General features: G+C 39.9%; 1 protein-coding gene and 1 pseudogene across 4 annotated transcripts in view; one reads left to right on the forward strand and one right to left on the reverse strand.

The window, feature by feature from the left end:
* Positions 1-24,993, reverse strand: part of NCOA2 (nuclear receptor coactivator 2) — a 288,197-nt gene that overhangs the window by 8,970 nt on the left and 254,234 nt on the right. For all 4 annotated transcript variants that reach the window (XM_054590238.1, XM_054590240.1, XM_054590237.1 and 1 more), the window contains 10 exons: positions 24,401-24,607; positions 21,550-21,762; positions 18,949-19,078; positions 12,119-12,284; positions 8,632-8,910; positions 7,764-7,841; positions 6,203-6,437; positions 4,363-4,540; positions 3,641-3,839; positions 1,625-1,714 (listed from right to left, as the gene is read on the reverse strand). In XM_054590238.1, coding sequence (XP_054446213.1) covers positions 1,625-1,714; positions 3,641-3,839; positions 4,363-4,540; positions 6,203-6,437; positions 7,764-7,841; positions 8,632-8,910; positions 12,119-12,284; positions 18,949-19,078; positions 21,550-21,762; positions 24,401-24,607 — 1,775 coding nt within the window. The remainder of the gene's footprint in view (positions 1-1,624; positions 1,715-3,640; positions 3,840-4,362; positions 4,541-6,202; positions 6,438-7,763; positions 7,842-8,631; positions 8,911-12,118; positions 12,285-18,948; positions 19,079-21,549; positions 21,763-24,400; positions 24,608-24,993) is intronic.
* LOC129084105 (60S ribosomal protein L36a-like) lies at positions 9,592-11,386 on the forward strand (annotated as a pseudogene).

The raw sequence follows: 24,993 nt of genomic DNA on the forward strand, positions 1-24,993 counted from the left end.
CAGCCTGCCTGGCCCCCTCGCTGCTGGTGCGGGACCGTGGGGAAGCGCTTCAAACCCTCCAAACCGTACTTCTGCCCCACACTTGGGCTGCGGTTTAAATGAGGTCATTTAAATAAAGTTGAGCAGAGAATTAGGCTTGCAGTAAATGCTCAATACACATTGGTGTTTCCATCATTTTTAAGAAAGACTGTGACCACCCAAGTGTTCTGCTTTCAAAGGTAACACGGCAGCAGGGGGATATAAGGCAAGTGAACTTCTGGGCTCGTGGAAGATATGAGGGCAAGACTGGGCAGCTGGCTTGGCCCCGGCAGTGCCTATGAGGGCCTCACCCCACACCGAGTGGCTTTCCCAGAGTGCCCGCGCGGCTGGGGCCCTGGTCTGTGCTGGCGCACAGCCGCACGGAAAGGCGAGGGAGGTCTGGTGGGCTTAGAGGGAAATGCCCCTGGGCCCCCGAGGCGCATCTTCCCCTCCAAAGAGACAATGTGCTCACAGGTTAAGCTCCCTGGCACTTTTTGGGTTCAACTGGGTTGTCCTCTGTGGAAGCCTCATCATCTCTAGTGTCACCGTCCTTCTGGGAGGTGCATCCCAGATTCCAAGCTTCCACTTTCGGCACAGAAGCCACCACTGAACCGTGTGGCCCCTGCCTGTGGATAAGCGGTGGAGGGGAGACCAGGACTGGCATCCGGGGAGGCGCCAGCCCCCCGAGGGGCCTTCAAACCTCAGTCAAAGGCACATCCAGAGGCTAAACACATGGTCAGTATAAAATATATTACATTTTCTGTTTGACTTAACTACGTCAATACCATTGGATGAGTTGTGCACCTGCATACGCACAGATAACATCTACCAGACTCCCTCCCACAGGCCTCTCTGCCGGGCATGACTGTGGTTCTCTGAATAGGAAAAGCTACACAGAGAAAGTTCACACTCTATGTTATTAAAATTGATGCGATTGCTTTTAAAACCTGAAAGGTAACCTCAACAAAACCATCCAAGATCCATTTTTTTGTAGGACATTCAACATCAATCCTCCATTTTCTCCATTGAGAGAGAACTTCTAACTTAAAGAAGTTATTTAGTGCTCATGTATCCAGGGTCTGAAGAGGCCCCCACAGGTCCGAGTGGCACAGGGCCTTCCTGCGATGGAGGCTCCTGCTAGGCACACAATTCAGATGGATTTTAAGTACTAACTATCCTACTGTTCCAAGATTTGGTTGAAGCTGGTAACATTACTCTCCTCTGAACAAGTGTCTTAAGGTAACAAGGAAAGAATATGTACAATTATTGCCTAAACAAAATGGATTATAAACAAATACTTAAAAAGCAAAAATAAGTTAAATGGTTTGCCCTAACATGACCAATCCATTGCCACTTTATGCTTTGTTTTGCTATAACAGCATTCCAGGGCAAAACTGGTGTTCTTAATTTATACACCGCCATCAGCTCAATTAAAAGCAGCTTAAACAAATAATTATTCACACAAAACCATTGTAAGTAGATACAATGAGAAGGTATTTAAAAAAAATCACAGGCATTTTAACTATCTTCAAGCTATCTGCCAATTTTGGTGTATAAAATATTCACGTTCACTTAACCCTGTTCACATGTCTTTGCTGTTTCTTACCCGTGATGCATCTCCCTCCTGCTTAATCATGTCCATTCCAGGCAGCTGGTTTGGGAAAAGGCTGCCTCCCCTCAAAGCAGGATCATTAACCTGAGGGCGACAAGATAGGACAGGTGCTATTTTTAGTGGGATGGCCAAAAGTGCTGCTGGGAACAATCAACAACTGATTTTCCCCTTGTTGGTTTTTATGAGTAAAGTGACAGGGAAAGATGACCCCGTAAAAATGGTTATATCCTTCTCTCTATTCTCTCATGGATATATTTTGGGGGGAGTATGGAGAATCATGAAAATAAATACTTGTTATATACTGGCTGCCTTCAAATTAAATTTTATTTGCATTTGTATAGAAATCTCATAGAGACGATCATACCAGAAACATTTTCATGTCATATAACATGTTCATTCTAGGGGGTTAAATTAGATCAATGACTCATATTTGGGACTTCAAAGTCATCTGAGAGGCTCTTCATATCCTTGTTACTGGGCAAGTTATTGTTTACAAGAGCCAGTGTGAATACCCAAAAGAGGGCTGAATTTGTGGGATTTTCCATGACTAAGTAAACTATTCGTTAGCATTTGTATGTCTTTTTCAAATTTCAAAGTGAATGTACAAATGCTGATAGAGAGCTGATTTTGTCATGAGATACACACTGCAGTTGTTTTTTGCGGTTTGCAAGATAACTGTGGCATTTGGAAGGTTGAAGTCCATGCAAAAGTTTTAAAGCAGTCTGAATTATAAAATAATGCAGCAATTTATATGTGTGCAGGTTGGCTAGCGATGTTAGATTAGAACATCTCACCAGCCCTCACTGTGTTCACTTTTCCTAGGAAGCAAATCGGGAACCACTAGTGGCCCATTTTTGCAGAAAATTCAACACCAACACTACATTTTCTCCACTGAAAAGATAAAAGTGTGTATTATTATTCTTCATACATAGAACTTTCTTAAACTGCAAATAATAAATTTTCTCATATACCACTACAGATTTTTATTAAAATCTTGTTATAGAAGAAAACATTGAGGCACTGCAAAATTCAGTAAAATTTCAGTAAATTGGGGTTTATCAACATCAGAATTAAATAGACCTAATCAAACTTCCAATCTTCCTTCTCACAACTGTGATCTAACTGAAATTTACAGTGCTGCCAAATTACTTATTGCTTAAATTACTTAAACTTTCCTTGCCTCAGTTTCTTAGTATATGAAATAAGCTTCAGGGTCCTTGCCACATCTATACTTTGAATGAACTACTGAGGTAGCAGAATGCCAAGCCTTTGGTGCCCTTTAAAAATAAGATCTTTTATAAAGAGAATTAAAAAATTATTAACCAGTATCTTTACCTCTGGATCAGCCCAGCAGAGATTTTTGAGTCCCAATCTGGCTACCTGAGATATCAGAGGCTCAGATGCTTTGAGCCTCTTTACCACCAGTGAAGCTGGTGTATAGGGGTGGTAGAACTGTTTCAATGTTATTCAACACAAAAGAGCATTATTAAAAAAAATGAACAACAACAAAAAAAATCATGGCATCCACATCCAAAGGCGATAAAGAATAGATTTTGGATCATCTATGTCAATTTCCCTATATGAATGAAGTACTGTTTAAAGATAATTGGATGACAGGTAGTTTGACCTGTGATTCATCTGGTTTTACAGTTAGGAAAAAAAAATCAGTTTTCAAACTATAAATCCAAATAAAGCTATTTAGAAAATATATTCACCATTCCATGTTTAGAGATTCATTTTAGCTGTTTTAATTTCCTCAAATAAGAGAAAAATTTAAAAGACGAGAAAGTTAAGAAATATTTTGAAAGATGTTGGAACACTCAGGGCTCCTTCCATGTGTATTTTGTCATTAACAAGTATTCCTGTAAATTGCACTAACACAGGTGAAAGAATACTCTTCAAAATAATTGTGGGAGTTCACAGCAGATGCTGAGTACATCGAAGGATACACTTAATGTAGAAATAGAGAGAAAGGTATGACTGAGGACACAGGCTCCCCAAGGTGCTCACCTGCTCGGGACCCATGGAGGACAGCCCCGACGTAGGCACGGAGGTCACTGAGGTCATGCTGATCTGTCCTGTCATCTGGTTCATGTTGCTCATCCCACCTGTGTTGGTCGCCATGGATACATTGATGTTCATATTATTATTGTACATGCTGGTGTTTGCTTGCTGCCCAAAGTGTGGTGGGGACTGTTGTGAAAACATGCTAGAATGCAATGAAGAGATGTAAATGTTAGTGCCCTAGTGCAAACAGGCGGGCAGTTTCAAGCCCTTGTTCCCCAGTCATCTTCAGAATGAAGAAAACTAGGCTGAGGGAACCCAGGGAAGGATAGCCAGCAGGTGCTGAGGTCAGAAACGACAGGGCTTAAAGTGTTCCGTGACCGGCAGGAAGCCTGTTTCCCACTTTTGTGCCTATACCGGACAAGCTTTCTATTTCCTTTTATTACACATACTGGTAAGTATGGCTTCTGGGGCACTGTCTTCCTCAATAGTTTCTACGACAAACTGGCGGGGTGCTACCCTCTTAGGGAAGTTCCTTTTACTTCCAAAGAGAAGATTTTATGCTAAGCTTCTTCAAATTCTGGAGACTTCTGCCCTAGAAAAAGTAAGCTGGCTTACTTAGCAGTTTCCTTGATATTGCTTTCTTGTGCAAAAAAGTTAAAAGAGACTTGTGGTTTATAGAAAGTTCCCTGGTGATCATTTATATTAAAAAGACAAACACAGCACACCTGTTTCCACCCATGTTCCCCTGTGCCCATCCATTCATGTCAGAGGAGGCCTGGTAGGCTGGGTTGGCCTGGGTCTGCTGCAGCATCGGGCTCTGCGTGTGTGCCATTCTGGGTGACATCAGAGGGCTCTGTGGCGTGGTAGCCCCAGTAAAGCCAGGGTCAGGTTGCTGACTTATTCCTTAAAAAAAAAAAAAAACCCAAAAAACAGAAACCCAAAGGAGACTGTTAGCTTTATCGTAGAGTCTCGGGAAAGTGAGAGAACGTTCAAATTAAATACACATAGAAAATTACTTTAAAATATCTGATCACGTACTAGTTAATTACACGTTCAATCTTTAAAAATTAACATATTTTAAGGATTCCAAACTGGGATAAAATGCATGACAAAAAAAACCCCTCCATGTCTTAGTTCTCTACAGTAATTACAGGGGTGTTCTAGAAACCATATTAACCGTCATGGCTAGAGGTAGAGAAGACATTGTTTTTCTACCATATCCCTTTCCAAGTCAACGATGATCAAATACATATATTTTTTTTTAACTAAAATAGTCTTTACATTTTTATATATCACCATAGGACTATTTAAAATTTAAACACGATTAAAGTACAACTATATATAAAAAGTAAACACATTTCAATAATTTCTTTTTACTGAATTAATAACTTAAGTCATTCTATATGAGACAAAGGCATTTACAGGGAGCTCATCTGTCTTTATAAAGGGCTCTATGGTACTTCAGTGTTATCCAAGATTAGCAAGAATAAGAAAAAAAACTCAATGCAAGCTTTTTGTCTAGTTTAGAAGCAAATGGCATATACACGAAGAGAAAAAACTAACTTTTAGAAGACTTTTCTAAATCATCAAAAAGGAAATAGAGAAAAAAAGGAAAGAGGAAAGGAGCTTGAAAACAAAGGAGGCAACTTAGAAAATTTCAGGATGATGTTAAGGTAAACAGATTTTTGTTTAGAAGATGTGTAAAACACGCATATTTAATTAATACTTAAATTAGCTATAAAAAATGCTGAAGATCACACGGGAAAAAGCTGCACATTATCTTTTTGTTTTTTTAAAGAAATAGGAGACACGAATTTAAGCAACACTTGATAGTTATTTATAGATAAAGCTGGCAAAAGATAGAGAAATTCATTCTGAATATTAATGTAAGCACTTACTTTTATCAATAATTCAGCTATTAATTGAACATAACATGCACACAAATATTAACATTTATGGCATTACACACTTGTCTCTTAAGGCTGACATTAAACAACAAATCAATAGGAAGAAAGCTAAGAGGTCTTCCATTGTGGTTTCTACATTGTATTTTTCAAGAATTACCTATTCATTAAAGATTTAGTATATTTTTAAAAATCTTTATTTTTCAAAGTTGTAGGATATCTCTAATAGTTACACTTATATGTCTTTCAACATTTTGTGTATAACTATTGATTTGTTTGAGTCAGACTCAGAGATTTTCAACAATAAATATACACATATCCACCTATGTTTACAGACACAGACATAAACATACAAATTCATACACGCTCACACACACAACTGGTGCACTATACACACGCACACTTACTTCGGTCATTCTTAAAGTAAGACCTGCACTCAGAGAAAAGGTGGTACCTGAGCTGAGAGACTGGAAGGTACTGTGCTGGACTTGGGGACTCCTGACAGGCCCCAACTGTCCTCCCAGGTTTCCTATCATTCCCTGGTTAGCCAGAGTCATCTGGGAGCCATGCAAAGAGCTGTGAGAGAGGAGCTGTGACCCAGGACTGGGGGACACTGGGGAGAAAGGACTGGAGAAAGGTGGTGGGGATGTAAGTCCAGTACCGTAGTTTGGAGGAAATGGAAACTGCTGTGCATTTGCCTGGGGAATCCGGGGGTTGCTCATAGTTGCGGGCATACCACTAGGAGCCACCATGCTTGATGTCATATTCAACCCTTGGCCTCTCATCATCAAAGTTCTTTGCTGAACTTGCTGTTGCTGATGCATTTGTCTCTGTCGGAGATGCTGGTTCAGGATTTCCCTCTGTCTCTGGGCCAGCATCTGTGCATTAATAGGTGCCTGAAATGGGAAGCAATACAGGACAGAAAACATCGAGGGTAGACACAGAGTGAAAAAACAAACTGTATTAGAAATAGGAGAACATGGTACAGTCTTGCACAAAATTATTTGGAAAATACATTTACATGGAAAGAACATTTTAGAGTCAAACAACTGGTGGATGAGAATGAGAGCCTTTAAGTTCTACAGAGAGGATGATTATTCTGAAACCTTGCAATAATGTGCATGGGTTAAGTTCAACGTTAATACCAATAAAACTGCGGCTTGTGGTGAGGGGACACTTATCTGCAGGCCTCACAATAACTCCAGTCCCATCTATATGAGGACTCTGACAGAAACTTTAAGGATGGCAGTTTAGTGTCTCATTCAAGGGGCACTGAAGTCCAAAGGGAAACTAAATCACTGTGCCAAAAGGCGCTTGAAGCACTTCAGAAAAGGCTGAGCAAAGGCAGGAAGAGGGGGTGTATTAGGGAGGGACAAGTGAAGAAAAGAGACACCCGCATTTGCCATCAGCAAGAGGTATAAGGGTGTTTATGGGCCCTACCAGTATAGAGCAGATCCTCCTTACTTGTTGATTCCTTAACTGTGAACTCGCTTACCCACTAAAATTTATTTGTATTCCAAATCAATATTCATAGCACCATTGTCATTTATGGACATGTGCAGAGTGGTGGAGAATTTGAGACACCTTGCACATTCCCTCCTGATTCCTCCTTCTTGTTTCTACCCTCAAACTGCAAACAACTGTCCTTTTTGTGGACTACACAGTTCCACATTTTTCACATTGTAGTACTTTTTTGTTGGTGATTTTGCTGTTTAAAGGAGCTCCTGGGAGTAGTGCTGAAGGCTTGTGTAATGTTCCCAAGCACAAGAGGCCGGATCTGCCTTATAGGGAAAACGTTAGATGAGTTACAGGTTAATGAATCAGCTTAAGTTGTTTTCGTATGGAAATATACCTAAAACAAGGTTATGTATTGCTAGATCGCTGGAAATCTTAGGACCAGAAGCTTGTAGGAGCCTAACCCCTTATTTCTTCTAGGAGCAGCGAGTGGTTCAGTATCTGCTAATTAATTGCAGTAACTGTATGGAATACAGTAGGTGTGAATAATGAGAATTGACTGTACCCGGCAATAACAACAGTTAAGAGGAATCTTCCAAGTGACAGACTAGATAGATAACTGAAGGACCTTTCAGATCCACTGTGTTCATCTGGATCTTATAGAGTATAAGTTATTTTACGGGGGACATCAACAGGAAGGGGGGCAGGGAAATCACAAGAGATGTCATATGGATATAGTCAAAGCTGACGGCTGGTCTGCTCCTTACCTGTGTTGGTACTCCAGGCCTCAGGGTCAAGTTCACATTTGAAACATTGCTGATTTGATTCATAAGGGGCTGGCGATTCTAAATGGATAGACACAGGAATCAGTACATTTTTGAAACACAATATATGTTATTTCAAATCATCTTCCTAAAAAAAAAAATCACCCTTCTAACCCAACATCTGCATGCTGTTGCATATTGACACCTCATGGTTTGCAGCTGAATTCCTGTAAAAGATAGTTTTGAATGAGGTATTTCATTGCTTATAACTGAGAAATTATTGTGGACTGTTTGGAAAACATACTGTTTGCAAGGGAGAAAGGGAGGAGAATGCTCAGAAGAGGCCAAGAGGAGACTAAAAAAAGATAGATGCTCATCACTCACAAAAATGAAAGGAGATTAGAAAGCCTGCAACATCATTACTTGCTGTGTTATAGAAATCTGTCTGGGTTTGCTGCAAATAGTGACTATTTTTGTCATGAGATAGGACTCATTACAGGAGCAACTAGTATCCTGAGCGTTAGCTTTGGGCTAGAAACTGCTAGGCCCCTTAAACATATACATATTGCCCTATTCTGTACAATAAGCCAGTTTTACAGAATGCAAGTTGAGGCTTGGAGAGCTCGAGATTAGACCATTAGTAAATAATGGAGTTAGAATATAAAAGGATAGCTACTCTGTACTGGAGTGGGGTTAGTAGAGAAGAAAAAGAGAAAGGAAGTAGAAGGGAGTATTGAAATTGCAGGATCATCTTGGAGAAGTTTTCACTCACTTAGAAAATGTGGAATGAGATTTAAACCACACAACTATTGCCCCATCTGGCATCGGTCCCCCCGCACCCCTTACCTCCAGGCACCCACAGAGAACACACCTGCTGTGCTTGGAGACGATGCTGCAGTTGAAGTCTCAGCTGGTTAGGCTGGTTCTGCACCAGGCCTGTGGGCCTGAGGCCAGGTCTGGGCTGCATGCGGAGTGTGGCATAGCTAGGCCGCTGCCCCATGCTGTGGAAGTTGGGGTCTTGCATGGGAGAATAACTCCCCTGGGCCATTTGTGCCTGAGACGCATACTGCTGTGGGAAAACGGGCGCCTTCTGCTCCAGCATCATGTTGGAGTCCTGACTCGAGAACTGGTCTGGATCTACTGCTTGGCTCTGAAGAGAAAGTCCCCAAGGAACAAACAAAGAAATAAAACACTAAAAACAGAAGAGGAAATACAAGGCTGGTCTCTCTCACTGTCAGAGATTTGAAGCTTTTCATACTGTGCTCACTACATAAACATACTTTTAGCTTGACTTCACTTTTCTTCCTAGGAAAGCCTCTTTGTTCAATAGATTCAGTTATGTGAGGAAGGAGGCAGGGGCTGTGCCATGACACCCGTGGGTCATGACTATGAATGCCGCCCACTCACTCCACCAGATACTGACCTGGACTTTAAACACACATGTGTAAGGTTTTGTTTTTTTTTTGACAGATTATTCATACCTGTATAATTTATTTAAATGAAACACCCATCTTGGTATCTAGCTGGGATCAGCAGCGTTGGGGTTTCCACCACCATTATTCTCCTTTCACAGATAACAAACCTGAGACTTGGAGAAGTGAAGCAAATTGCAACCAGCCTACCTGACTAGTAAGTAGTGGGTTCCAATCCAGTTTGTGACCAAGGACCTGAGCTCCTCACCAGTAGGATACACTGCTTTTACTTAACTGTTTCTTGTGGCTGTCAGAATTTCCTACATACCCCACATTTTGCCACCATTTTATTACATACTAGACAAATTTGATGTGTTTTGTCATTCTTAACTTTGTAAGGCTCCCCTCTCTGGGTTACAATGGGGTAAGAGTAGAAAATCCAGAACTTCTCCAAGGGGGAACAGCTCAGGCCCAAGTGGCTGTAAACGTCTGTGTGTGAAGTGGAAAGGTGTACATGGCTAATTCTCCTCTTCCTTGCACTTCTAGGAGTAATTTCTACAAACTTCTAATACGCTAGAGGGAAGGGCCCAACAGCACAAACAGCTAGGAGGTTTTCTTTAGCTTAATAACACCGTAGGCTTCTTCAAACCAGCCCAGCCATGTTGGAGCAGGGGCCCAGAGCAACCCAGAATTTAGGCCAGTGTGGCCGTGAGGTTGGCCTGTGAGAAACGGGCCCATTCCCTCCCACCAATAGTTTTAAAAAATGTCGATGGAGTCTACGTAGGAGAAACCATTCATTGTTGAATTATTGCTCTAAATCCACAAAACTATCTCAGAACTTTAAATACTTGCCCATCTTTATAATGGAGAGAAAATTTAATTAAGTAATTCCCATTTTCAAAGAAAACAGTTCTGATGGGTACAAAATAAAGTCCACTTGTACTTCACATTTCCCCTGGCTCCACCTAATAACCACATTTCCATAATTTGGTTTAATATGATATCATGATGGATGTGATGAGACAAAATAGAAATAATACAAATAAATGGAAAAAGGAGACTTAAAAATATTTAATAATGAAATGACGCCAGTTTTGATAAAAACAATGCACCCAGCAACCCCAAGGATTACATTGTTAAATGTCACTTAGACAAAACTCAAGGACAATGACACTGAATGTTAAATTCGAAGTACCACCCGAAGCACAGTAAACCACCCAAACAGGAAATATATTAACTCCATTTTCCTTTCATGATTTATTTCAGGTTATATCAGGTAACCTTAAGTCATTTCTTCCATTCTGCTATTCTCAGTATGAATCGACAAGTCTTAATTAACTCCCACTATGTCTGCCGAGCTGTGGGGATTATGACAAGACTATCTTTAATGCTTCAGAGAAGTCTCCAATGACTCTGCATCACCATCATCACAGACCCTCCCTCACAACACGGCCGACGTCCAAGAAGTTGACTGGACACTGGAAGGTACTTTTTAGTAACAAGAAACAAAGATGACTCATGCTGAGAGGAGCAGAAGACAGTAGCATGACTGATAGTTTTTTCTAGGTTACTCCTTACACAGAAAACCAGGAAGGCTGCTTCACACAAATTTAGCTGGGTAGCCAAATTCAGAAAGCGCTATGTTATTCCATGAGACTGTGTTAGGCTATTTCTTGCATTACTGCTATAAATAGCAGAGAACTACTTTAAGTAACTAATTAATTACCAGGAGGAAGGAAGCTAAGTAAGTACAATGATTGGTTAAATTCTTTATATTCCCACTATGCTTAAATATCCCCAAAATTGTTGTGGGCTAAACCTACAGAGAGGTCAAAATGATTACTGAGTTCTTCCTTTCCGTGCCGATAGCACTCTCGCATATGTGGTGAATGTTCCTAAAACTCGCTGGACTTCCTCTAAGAAGCGTGACAAGCATCAACCCCGCAAAGTGGCACAGTGCAAGAGCGAGGATTCTATATATGTGCAGGGAAAGCGGTGCTATTGCCATGACAGGAAGCAGAGTGGCTGTGGTGGGCAGACTAAGCCGATTTCCCAAAAAAAAAAAAAAAGGCTAAAACTACAAAGAAGATTGTGCTGAGACTTCAATGTGTTGAGCCCAACTGCAGATCGAAGAGAACGTGGGCTATTAAGAAATGCAAGCATTTTGAACTGGGAGAAGATAAGAAGAGAAAGGGCCAACTGATCCATTTTTAAGCTTCGTATCTTGTTTTATTATGACAATAAAATCTTGAGGATGTGTTAAAAAAATGATTATTGAATGACAGTGACCTCTAAAATGACTCCTGCTAATGTGTGTGAAAAGTATTCTTCTAGAACAAACAGCTTTCCATCACTAGCCCACAAATGTAAGATTAATACAGTGATTGCAGATACTGGGTTTTTTTTGTTTTTTGTTTTTAAATCCTCACTCGAGGATATATTTATTGATTTGAGAGGGAGAGGAAGAGAGAGAGAGAGAAACATTGATCTCTTGCTTCTAGTACATGCCCTGACCGGGGACGGAACCTGCAACCTTTGGTGTACGGGATGATGCCACCAACCAAATGAGCCACCCGGCCAGGGCACAGATACTGGTTTTTTGGATGAAAGCATTCTAGGTCATTGGGGCAGCAATGTTCTATTCTGGGTCTATTCTGGGTCTCTCTGCTTTTTGCATGTCCCACTCTGTCATTATGAGGTGAGCTGGCCCTGAGTCTCTACCTTTCAGCTCAACAACCCAAATTCTATGTGAAGCTCATTTCCATTCTTGGGCCAGAGTTTATGTGGGAGTAACAAGGATTGGGAGAGAAGGAAAATAAAGCTACCTTGGTACTAGGTTAAAAAAAAAAATTCTAAAAAGCAGACTGAGGATTATCTGTCAGCAAAAGGAAACCAACATCCTCATGCCCGAGATGCTCGGCCACACGGGCTTCCCTCTGTGCATACCTGGCTGACCAGTTCGGGTATTCCCAAAGCTCTATCAATCTCCTCTAGGCCATCGAAGTTCCGCAAAGCCAAGTAGAGCTGGTCCAGGAGAGCTCCTTCATCACTCGGAGATTCCGCGGCAGGATGTGGACACAGCAAGTCGTCTGGAGAGCTGCCGAATGGCTGCCTGTGGAGAGACAGATTTCACTGTGGGCCTGTGGAAAGGCTAGTTGGTTGGAGAAAAAAAAAATTTCCCCCCTTAAGGACAGAAGTATCAGTAGACTTCCAGGGTCTTTGTAGTAAAATATTGTACTAGCCAGCCATAGAACAAAATGACAACCCAAAGTAAAAGCTACAGAGAGTATTTGAGATCTTGCTCCCTGGCATATGTTGCCAGCTTGACTCAAATAAAATCTTAAAAAAAAGAGATACACTTGAACAGAGACTTATATAAGTCTAGGCCCTACGTGCCTATTGTATTTCCATAAGCCAATGCTGACTCCTTGAGTACATATATATTTATTGTGCACTGAAGTGATCAAGGGACTTTTCTGAATTTTAGTAGGAAGACTAATTGATTGACTAGCTTTATTTCTCATGAGGCTATGCTGATCAGCCTGGGAGAGACTAGAGCACTATAGGCATAAAAAGCTACATGAAGTGTTTGAACTTAGCTGTCACTAGACTAAACCTGACTGGACTAATGGAAAACTTTTGTAGTCATACATGTTGGGCTTGTCAACATTTATGAAAGCCCTCAAGAAGTGTAGTGGTTAACCTTCCTGAGCTAGACAAGAAAAGCTGATCATGAATATGCAAATTATGTTTGCTATTCTATAAGATGATAAAACCGTAATATTAAACTCCAAACTCTACGGTATATAAAACTCCTGTAATTTAAATTAACTGATAAATTGGGGGAGATTTTTAAAAAGAGCTGCTGAATTACATTAATACCAAAGGGGAAATGATACTTTTATTTTGCCAAAATAGTCTAATTTGTGCCCAGAGTTACTATATGATGTTCTGAAGGAAAAAAGTTTACAGATAAGTAACTTCATTCTTCAGTGAAATTAGTCATCAAAGGATGAAGTTGCTTCTTAAACCCAGAATAACACGCCATGTTTTCTGAGCACAGCTTTATATTCTACATTGGCTTAAAATCCTGAAATGCTAATTATGAAAGCCTACTATTTCAAGTAGTTAGAACAAAAGAGTACATTAAAAGATAATCTAGACTCTCCATTTTTCCCTAGTTACTTGTAAAGAAAAATAACCCAATTAAGTGTCCCTTGATGACACCCTCACCCACTGTCCCTGGCTCCAAGCCTGCAGCCCCACTGCCTCTGAGGCATTGCAAGCAGGCAGCACAGCCAGAAGCATGAACCACACAGGCATGCTAAGGGTTTCCACCAACACTCTCAGAGGCTCTGTTCTCATTCTAGAACTCTTTCTACACCCGCCTCTTCTCCCTACCATTGCCTTGGTTCTCAGTAAACAGCAGGCACTGAATTAGTTCCCCTTCTGCCTGGCCACACCTTTCCAAAGTTCAAGTTTAAATACAGATGTGATCAGGTCACTCCACCACTACTACTTAGGGAGCGAGAGGGAGGAGCAGACACAGAAAAGTGGCAAGGAGAAAACCATAGGACTGTATATCACTGAAACAAAGGCAGGAGGAAATGCCCCAAGAGGAATGACCAACATTTGGATGTGGTAAATTTCATGCAAAAAGAGCTCAAGTCAGCCAAGAGTGGATGTCATCTACGCACCAGGTTCTCTTAGGCTGAGACCTCATTGCCCAAAGATGCTATTCAAGTATTTTCTTTGTCTAGCTTTATTTTATAATTTTCAACTTCTGTTTCTTCAAAAGCTGCATTTCTACACAACCACAACCCTGCCCCCAACCTCTCCACCGGTGACAAGCTCATGTGAAATTTACTCTTTTTTGACTCCAGCCAGGCAGCACAGGTTCTGCATGAACCCAGACTTCCCAGTCTTACATCTGAGTCAGAAGGAAGGGAAGGAGCTTTCTTCTACCTTTGCAAGACAACTGCACCCAAGTAAAGACACATTCAAATGCTTAGAGGAAAATAAAAACCTGATTCAAATATTAGCTTGCATTTAAACAGTTTCCTACATAATAAAATAACCCATTTGTGTGACACGCTTTTATCTCTTTTTTAAATTAACGAAAAGTGAACCAGTACCTCTGGGCCCTCTTTAACTCCAGGTGGGACTCTCAAGGTGCCTTCCTGCTTCTAGCCCTTGTCTGATTCTCCTAATAAGACGCTGTCAGGTTCCTATTCCCAAAACACATTTCACTGAGCTAACTCAGAATTCTTACTTCAGCTCCCCTGGGAAAACGTCAAAGTCCCTGGGACCGGGTGGTGGTGGTAGAATTCAAGGACACACACATGTTGATAAAGCCTAATTTTTCTAAACTTAGTGCCCACAACTTCCCCATGAGCCCCAACTATCCTGGGAAACTGATCTTTTCCCACACCAGCATAGTGCCAGGACCTCTCACTCCACTCTTCTCAGTCTCTTCACCAAAGACTCCCACCAGGGCTGGTGTATTCCTTCGCAGCCACTCTTCACCACCCCCACTCACTCCCCAACTCTAGGACCATCCACTGTGCAATGCTAAATTGATACTGGCATCTAGGCCGAGAATATCAATTTTAGGCTGTGCCTACCGAGGACATCTAAAATCTCTTTTCTGGCCTAGTACCTGAACTACACAGGTTCAGTAAGTTTTCAGTTGATGAAAATAAAACCTTCCTGATCTAGACAGGAAATCACACTTTATACACAGAAAAATACATTGCATTGTGGCTTAATTTTCTAAATTTGGGCAGACCATAAGTCATATCCCCTCCCTAAAAGACACCATAATATGGCTGGCTTATAGAAAATATACTGACCCAGACTTTCAATCTGAACTTTATAAATGGTTGCCAACATAATGAAAAAATTGTTTTCCTACAGCTTGGGCAATTACAAATATAGTTACAATCCAGATGGTGACTCACAGACATGTGTAATATTAAGACAAGGATAAAATTCAGAGGTATAAAGGGATGAACCAGGCCAACATCAACAGAAGCTCCATTTCTTGAAATTTTCATTTTTCTTTATGGTCTAGTAGGACAGTAAGGACAGCAATAAGGAGAGCAGGGTCCATTCCGGGCCCCTGTTTGAGAAATCTTACCATTACCCTCACTTTTCTCATGTACTTTCAAAATCCTGCAAAAAAGTAGCAGCTACCACATGAGAAATAGTCAACATAAAAAATTTTACTCTCAGATACATTTCAAATGAGATAAAACCAAATTAACTCCAAAATTTTGAACTTAATATGAAAGCAAGTCTTTCATAAAAGGCAGCTACTATATTTTAAGAAAAAAAAAGTCACTTTTATAAATTGAACAAAAATATTCAAACAAATCATCTGTACATTTTGGATTACAATTTAAACCTTCCTCTTACATACCAGATGAGTGAAGGTAAAAAACCACAATGGAAGTACAGAAAATGGAAATTCAACTACAAATCAGTGAGTATAGGGATATGTTAGAGAATTAAGGGCTAAACTACTCCCTTTTTGAAACGTGTACATAAACTAATGCTTGGTTCCTAAAACATTAAAAAATGTATTCCTAAACAGATAGGCTGTAAAAATATAAAACATTAATGGTGACACATATAAAGGGGATTTTTTAAAAAAGATTTTATTTTTATTTATTTTTTAGACAGAGGAGAAGGGAGGGAACAAGAGAGAGAGAGAAACATCAGCATGTGGTTGCTTCCGGCGCATCCCCAACTGGGGACCTGGCCTGCAACCCAGGCATGTGCCCTGACCGGGAAGAACCAGCGACTCTTTGGTGCATAGGCAGGCACTCAATCCACTGAGCCACACCAGCCAGGGCTAAAGAGGATTTTTTTAAAAAGCACTGCTTTTCTTTTATTTCAAGAGAGAGGCACTGTTAGAACCTCTGTTATCCATCATTTCTAAAGTTCTAGGACAATAAGATTAACATTGAGTTGGTCATAAATTCTCTCCAAATTGAATTATTTAAAATAAAAGAAGTGGGATGAGTGGCTGGAAAAACTGAAATAACTTTCAGAGTGGTGAGAATGGTTTGTTTTGTTCACACAGCTCTTAGTCAGAGACAGCCGACAGTAACCCCGGAAGCAGTCAGCAGTACCGGCCATGCTGAGTCAGAGAGCCTGCACAGCACACCCAACAGCTTCATCTGTAACTACACTCAGTAAAATCTGGAATTCTTCCTTTTTAAAACAAACACACACAAAACCAGAATGCTCATATGTTTGGGCAATGGTGAAAATCCTAACTTTGGCCTTAGTTTCCCTTAGAAACCCATCTTTCACATTTCATTCAAAAACGATAATAAATTATCAAGTATTAAGATTTAATTATTGTACTAATTTTTATTATGTGCAAGTTTCCATGGAAATGGGTGAGTTTTTAATATGTCAAATGAACACATTCAGAAAAAGCATAATGCTTCCTGACACCATCAAATCCGACTCACGAGCTGAAGGGAGCTTGATAAAGCCCTTGCCTCCACGTGGGAGTCCCCAGGAAACCCAGATGAGGCCCCACTGCCCGTGGGAGCCAGCCCAGAAATAGCCAGAATGCCTGGTTGTGGTTCTTCCTGTCTGCCTCTCCAGCCTTATTTCTACTCAAGGTACAGCGGTAGGACCAGCAGGTCTCCTAGGTTCCAGGCAGACCTGCCTTTAAATGAGACCCCAGAGGCGGACCACAGGCCCAGCAGGGTTGGAAAACACTTACTTCTCCTCCTAAGTGAATGGAATGCAGCTGGCGAGTACCCTTCCTTCTTAATCTCCCTAAGACAGTTATTAGGCCGTCCCCCATATCTTTCCTCTCAGTGAAATAACCAGCTCTCTACTTCTCCCACCAATCGGGTTACTAGGCTCATGTTCATCTTCTACTATTTTTTTTTTTAAACATCATTCATTGAATCCTCTGAATCCTTTATTATTCTCTTAACATATAGAAAGGAAAATGGGCACTACACAATTCTGAGCTGTGCAACCCCAACTGCAACAAAAGCATTCATTTCCTCCCTGGGTGGGACTCACTCAGAAATGTGTATTTGTAAGTACCTCTGGAAATGCATTCTACTTTTGCGAAATTTCAGAAACCTACTGACTTCTAACATTTGTGAATCTGATAAGAGTACTATTATGTATAATTTTAGACTAGAATGATCCCGGAAGGATAGTCTGCAGTAAGGTCTTTACTGAGCTTCCAACCCAACTCTTTATATATGAGCCTCAAGGCCAAATTTCTCCAGTGTAAGTTTACTTTCTGGAAAACAAGGCCTGCATCCTGTGGGTTCCCACACTGCCTCTTGCCCAGGCTCCCAGCTACCTCTCTGCCTTGAGGCTCTTCACCTTCCAGCCAGCTGAGCAGTGCCAGCACTCAGGCCCCAGGTCCCCTGGGCAACTCCTGCTTCCAGGGCTCTGCTAAAAAACAGGGAGACTGTGCATGCAACACAATTGTGGTGCTACCTCGGCAGGGAATAACACACACAAAACCCAGTGAGCTAAAACCTGAGCATCCCCTGTGCCATGAGTGGCAGGTATGTTTTCTTATCTTTAAAGCACAAAAGTCAAAGAGCTGCCCTGAGACTGCTGGGCTAAGCTGAGGGACCCTGAAGTAGACCCAAGTAAGTAGAGACCACCGCAAATTCTCTCTTACAAAAAGTGCCCTCAATTTCAACCCTAGGTGTTTCATTGAGATTGGCTATGAAAGATCACCAAAGTACTCTGGGAAACAGATCAATCACTGGATTTACAGCGAGAGTCAATCACTGGATTTAGAATGTCAAGAAATCCAGATATTGAAATTATTGAATAAAAAATATTTAGAAAATAATGATTAACATGAAGTTTAAAGACATAAACATAAAATCACAAAATTAAGCAAACAAAAAGAGGCTATGAAAAAGAACCAAATAAAACTCTTAGAAATGAACAACATATACCAAATAACAAGTAGTAGAAATAAATAAATAAACCCACACCTACACACACTGTAGTAAAGCTACAATGCAGCAAATGCAAAGAATTGCTCAAAAGCAATTAGAAAGAAGAGATCACTGACAAGGAAACAAAAATGATTAATTGATAATCACAGCCAATAAAACTCAATAACTTGATCATACACCACATCCTTTTCAAAAAATCTGTTTCAACGGCTTAATGTGCAAGTCTGAACTCTTCGCAGTTTGGTATTTTAAGGCCCCCTATAAACCTATTCTATTGTTGATCTACCCTTCAAGCCAAATCTTCTGATAGTGCCTTTTGTTTTTTTTCAATGTGGCAAAACATATGAAATAGAAAACTAGATGATTTTCTGTTATCCTAAACATACTGTGTTGCTTCTGTAACACCCAGTCCTCTGACTAGGCTGCTTTTGCCAGGTGGGCTGGCTTCCTGCCATGTCTGCCTCCTGAAATTACTCCTTTTCTTCACAGCCTTCTTGAAGCCTCTACCAGTCACCCGAGTTGATTATCTCTTGAAATATGGTTTATTTCTCTTATGGCATTTATAGTGCACACTAACTCATATTGCCCTTATCAGTGTGCACATTTTATTTTCCAACAACATTGTAACTTCTTTATAGGCATGCTGTAGGTCCGAGCTCTGGCTTTCTCCCTACCCAGCAGACAATACAGCCTGAACACACGAAAAGTGGGAAAAGGAGAAGACTGACTTTTGGCACAGGTACACATAAGATAGCTTAGAACTCATGAAGCACTGCTCTCTGTGGGATCTTATGGGCACTCAGCACTCACCTGCTTTGGCTGGCAAAGGAGGCCTGGTCTATGGGCAGGATGCTTTCAGGCCACGGGGCAGTCTGGTTTGGAGGAGCTTGCTGTTGGCTATACTGGGGTCCCCCCATGTTCATCTCTAATTCAGATGGCCCTAAAAAAGGAGAAGATAAAAATCCAAAAATCTTAGAAGTTATAATCCGGGAAGTACCTATTTCTGTTATGTAATACAAAGTTGAGTGTGTGTGTTTTTTTTAGAAAATGAAAAAGATAGAAGGAATAATAATTAGGTGAAAATAATAAGACAATTTTTGTTCTGATACAGGAATAGAGGCAATAAATATCAAGGCTTGTCCCCTACTTCACAGAGTACCTAGAGCAGCAGTTCTAAACCTCTTTTTGCACTTAGAACCCTTTATATTTGGTCCAAAAAGATGTTGTTTATGTGGGGTATATCTTGTTGATATTTATTATATTAGAAGTTAAAACTGGCAAATAGAAAAATAATTATTAATTCATTTAAAAATCATCATAATAAACCTACTATATATTAGCATAATTTTTTTAATTAAAAAGCCTTTTACTGACATTATTTTACATTTCTGCAAATCAGTTTAATGTCTGGAGTGATAGAAGAGAGCCAGAGTCTCCTATCTGCTTCCACATTCTATGTACCTGTGAGAGAATGACAGCGAGAAAGAAAAACATTGTCTTAGTATTATTATGAAAACAGTTTTGGCCTGGCAGACACCTTTTCCAAAGGGCGCTGGGGTCCTGAGCCATGTTTTGGGAGCTGCTGGTCTGCGCATGCTCCTGAACTCACTATACCCAATAAGGGTGGAGCAGAGAGGAGACTCAGACAGCTCAGACATGCTCATTCTTAATAGTTCTTTTTAGAGGCATAAGGCTATTGATGATGTGAGTTTTATATTATTTCTTTTTTATTTTTTTAAATCCTCATCCAAAGACATACTTACTGATTTTAGAGAGGGGAAGGGAGGGAGAGAGAGGGAGAGAAACATTGATCAGTTGTTTCTCATACATGCCCCAACTAGGGGATCAAACCTGTAACCCAGGCATGTGCCCTGACTGGGGGTCAAACCTGCAACCTTCTGTTTTAAGGGACAATGCTCCAGCTAACTGAGCCACACTGGCGAGGGCAATAATATGAGTTTTTAAATGATTTCATTGTTAACATTATCTATAGACCTGTCTTCCGTTACAACAGATTTCCTGTTGAGTTTCTGGCTTTTTTTGAGTGCATTAAAAATTGGAGAAATTCATCTACACAGCAAAGCTCAGAGAGCTGTATTTCAAACTCAAAAGCCAGCTGAGGGGCCCTTCAGTGAAGAAAGACTGAGAATAAATTAAATTTCTGGATATAAGGTATTTATTAAGATAATTTTAAAAAGAAGGGATATTTAAAAAATTTCCCAGTTTAATTTCACATGGAATTCTGGGCATTTTAGCATTTTTCACGCCAGCCTGAAATGATATGAACGTGCTTCCGAACCATTCATTAAATCAAAGTACACTCTGTAGAAGGTGATAGGAATGTCATCTTTCAGGAACAATAAGCCCAAATGCACTGAGCAATTAATTAGTAAGAAAACAATGCCAGAGGTGGGAAGAGAATTTTGAAACATCTCCTCAAAACAATCGTGGCACCTTTCTGTTAATGATTTAGCTCTTATGGCACAATACCTAAGTGTATGAAAAAGTATATAAACATTAACTTATCTGAATTATGCTAATGTACAAGGTAAGAGGAAGGTTAATATGTCAACGATTAAGAAAATAATCTTGAGTATGAGCTGCACAGACTATTAATTTTTTTAAATGACTATCGAGATATAATTCACATACAATATAACTTACTCATTTGAAGTATATGACTCAGTGGGTTTAGTACATTTGCAGAGTTGTACAATAACCACAAAAATCAAGTTTAGAACATTCTTATTCTCACCAAAAGCCACCCAAAGGGTGACCATTAGGAGTCACTCCCCATTTCTCCCCCTCCCCCAGACCCTCAGTCCTAGGTGAACACCAATCTGTTTTTTTCCTCTACAGATTTGCCTATTCTGGACGTTTCATATAAATGGAAACATACAATGTACCAAGCCATTAACTTTAATAACATGTGACTTGTACCCAAATAGAGTTCTATTGATCCTCACAATTTTTGAGATGTCTACAATACCTTGCACCTTCAGTGAGGACACGGGGGAGCCTGGTTTAACAGTGCGGAGTTGTGGCCCAGGAGCCTGCGTTTGACGGTCCTGAGATGATCCTGATACTCACCCAGCGCCAGCAACCACTGCTCTGCCACTGCCACTGCCACACTTTTTCAAAATACACCATTTATAGTGAGACACTCTAATTCACTCTCTCAAAAGCTGAAGTTAGGTAATTTAATAAAAATAAAACATCATAAAGGTAGCTGGTTCTCTTAGGTAACTGAAAGATTCTTATACAGAGTTCCAGCAAGATCCTATTTGTGACAGCTTGACATGAGGGGAATCACCTACATTGCAAATTAGGAACTTGTCTTGAAAGAACTTATGGAGCTGTTACTCTAAAAAAGCATGAAAGTTAAAAGCCACAAGCATTGAACTACCTTACCTAGATTCATGACCTGAGACTGAAGCATCTGCCTTTGGCCAGGCTGGCTGCTGGGTCTCATGGGGATGCTGGCGGTTGGATTCCGAATCATACCTCCTTGGATTGGCCGGTTCAGGGCACTGGCGGTAGCAGCACAGGTGACTCTCACAGAACTCTGTGGTGCCCATTCCCCAGATGGCACAGTGGGCCGGGCAGCATTACTGCCAATCATCCCTGCAGGCAAACCAAAGAAATGAGAGTTGCAGGAACTGAAAACATCTCAGCACGGATGAACACCAGATGATCTTACTCTAAACGAGATAATCTGTCTGTAATATGCGGTTAGCCCAATAGCTAAGGCCCTCACTGGGACAGACGTGGGCCTTTGGCTAAGAAATAAGAACCGGCAATTACTACAAAGATTTTTTTTAATAACATAGACTTGCCACTCTTTATAGTTCGGAAAAGCTGTTAAAATTGTTCCCATATGTACTTAGAAACAGGTGCTGTGGCGTGTGGATAACCCCAACTTCCTTCCTGAGGAAGTGAATCACATTAGCTGATACACACGTCAATGCTTTACTTTCCAAAAAGGAGGTGAGGCTAAGAGGCACAAGGTAAAAAATTGATAATCAGACAAAAATCACAGAGAACACCCCATGAAGCCTATGCCTATCCCTTTCAGAGTATTATCAGTTGTTAAGCTTCAAAATTGTACAGGGGAACCTCTAAAGCATAGGGAAATTACCAGATCTTTTTACTACAGTTCTTTGTAAGCCAAGGCCAGAGAGACTCCTAACTACTTTAACGTGTCTGGACCACCACACTCCTGATTACAGATCTAGCATGGGTTAAGACAGATTTGACAAATCCTTTTATGCTTGAGATATCAATAGCCATTTGACAACACATAACAATAAGAGTGCGATACTGGCAAGCAAGATCAGGAGTTTGTTCTCTGTGGGCTGGTCCCCTGGATGCTGGCAATGGCCAAAGATTTGTTAAGACTTATATTCCAAAGCTTCTGGAAAAATCCCAAGTAAGGACCCTTCTTTTGAAATGTTTTATGACAGACATATAGAAGTTTGCTTTCAAATAGATGGCTTGCTTTCATTTAATTATAATAAACAACCAAAAATAGGGTAGATTTAAGAAATGGAGAGACCATGTATTATGAGTGGTTTTTCATTGGTGAAATAAGAATGTGCTCAATTAGGAGACTAAGAGTGACAGACATTTAATGAGATTGAAAAAGTCAGAACAATATTATGGTAATATATATTTTAAAACCATTTTAAAATTAGATTTAAACTCTACAAAGATATTATGGGGGAATAGGCATTTTAGCTTTCCAAAAATCTATTATGTAAATAGCATAACAAGATTATAGAAAGTCTAGAAAGCAGAAGGAAAAATCATCCATAATTCAACAATATTAATGCAGTTATAACTGGGGTAGTCTCTTTCAGTCTTTTTTTTTTTCTTTTTCAATGAAGCACAGACACTTAATTGTATGATAACACCCTGAATATCAGTGATCTCTAGGCTGCCCAGATTTGTCTATAAGTATATCCCCAAATTCGTACTTAAGATTCCCATAAGAACTCAGATTGCGTTGTACTCTGTTAATACAAAGCCATCTTTAATAAATCATTGGTTCTTTTTCTCTTACAGAATTTTACATAAACTGATATTTTAGTTATATAAATCAATACTTTACCTTAAAAATAATATAAAATTAATATGGCACTGTTTCCATGAACATACAAATTAGTAAAGTAGTAGGTTACTGGCACTTAATGATAGACACCCAATAAATACTTGTTAAATGAATCAACTATTTTCATATAGCATAGTTTATATTCTCTATAAATTGCTTATCAACAGAAAAGTAAAATAATCCATCTTTTCCCCTTAAATCGAACTCTTATTTTCAGTTAACTATCTATATGGCAAATATTTACATACTAAGCTAAAAAAAAAATCCCCAAAATTAAACATTCACCAAGATAAGTTCTTTTGATAACATCTATTCTTTTAATGCCTTTATCTTTAGAACTTCATTTCAACAAAGGAAGAAAGCTATAAATTGTGAGCAGTTCTTCATTAGAAAAGTCAGCATCCTGCTATCTGTGATAAACAGATATTACAGGGTACAGGACGTGGTGGTTATAGCAACCAGTGCTGCTGCAATGATTTCCAGCGTGAATCAGATGAAAGTTCGGGAATATGGTAGCTGCTATGACAATGACTACCACTTAGGAATGTGCGTGGGCAACCAGGCAGACACCTCAAGGTACAGCAGATCACGGTCCAAACCAGATCACAGGCAACTCCAAGATGAAGTCCTGAGCCAGTTATTATCAGCCAGGCATACTATTGTTTAAAGTTTTAAATTTTGAATTAGTATTTTTCTGAATAAGAACTGTATTGTTTACAAGTATGAAAGGTTGGCTGAATTTTAAACTTTCATCCTGAAAATCTCCAAACACAAATAATCAATTAATAGGAAGTTTTGGGGTTATTGGCAGATTAGCACAAAAAACTGACAAGCACCAAATTATTTTACACACACCACCACTGTCTCGAACAGTAACTGGAATACAAGTAAAATAAGCCTATGCTGTAATAGGATTAATGATTTGCAACCTTGTGAAAGTAAGGATCACAGAATAAAATAAAATGGTCAGTTTACTGTAATGTTTTCCAATGCTTCATATACCACTCTCAAGGTGAAAATCTGAATACTTTTCTTACGTTCATATGTTAGCTTCCAATATGAAAAATTTCACTTGAAGAATTCTACTAGTTTGATGTGGATGAATACATCATTAAGTAACCCAGTAAAGTAACAGTGTATTTGAGCCCTTACCTGTGTTATTGTTCCCTAAATTTCCTTGGTTTCCCATCATCCCTTGGTTACCCATCATTCCTGGCTGAGGTATCACTGAGTAGGGACTACTGTTTCTGATCGGTGGGAAGGGTCCAGCACCAGTTGGGCTTTGCAATGAGATGTCAAGTGGTAAATTCTGGTTTGGCAATAACCTGCCCAGTTGCCCTGGTCGTGGGGTATTAAAAGCTAAGGAAAAAAACAAATGAAAATTAAAGGTTAATAGTAGATAACAGAAGAGAATTAAAAGAATTAATGTTCAGGGAAAATGTCATCTGTAAAATAACAAAGATATGCACACCAGGGACCAACTGCCTACATAAAAGGTAAATTCACAGACAAAAAACACTGTCAAAATCACATCATCTAATCCACAGGTGACTAAATTAATTAAATCGTATGAAAAAAAAGAAAAAGAAGAACATGCCTATCATTTACCATGCATTTTTCTCCCCAATACTAGTTTCTAATATTTAATTATATTTGCTAAGTAAACTACTGATATGTTTTTTCATGTTATATTATTCAAATTTAGGAGTATTGCTTTGTCACAGCTATGAAGCTACATACATCTC

The sequence above is a fragment of the Pteronotus mesoamericanus genome, unplaced genomic scaffold, assembly GCF_021234165.1.
Source record: "Pteronotus mesoamericanus isolate MK-2021 breed Mesoamerican mustached bat unplaced genomic scaffold, CSHL_Meso_final scaffold_174, whole genome shotgun sequence".
NCBI lineage: Eukaryota > Metazoa > Chordata > Mammalia > Chiroptera > Mormoopidae > Pteronotus > Pteronotus mesoamericanus.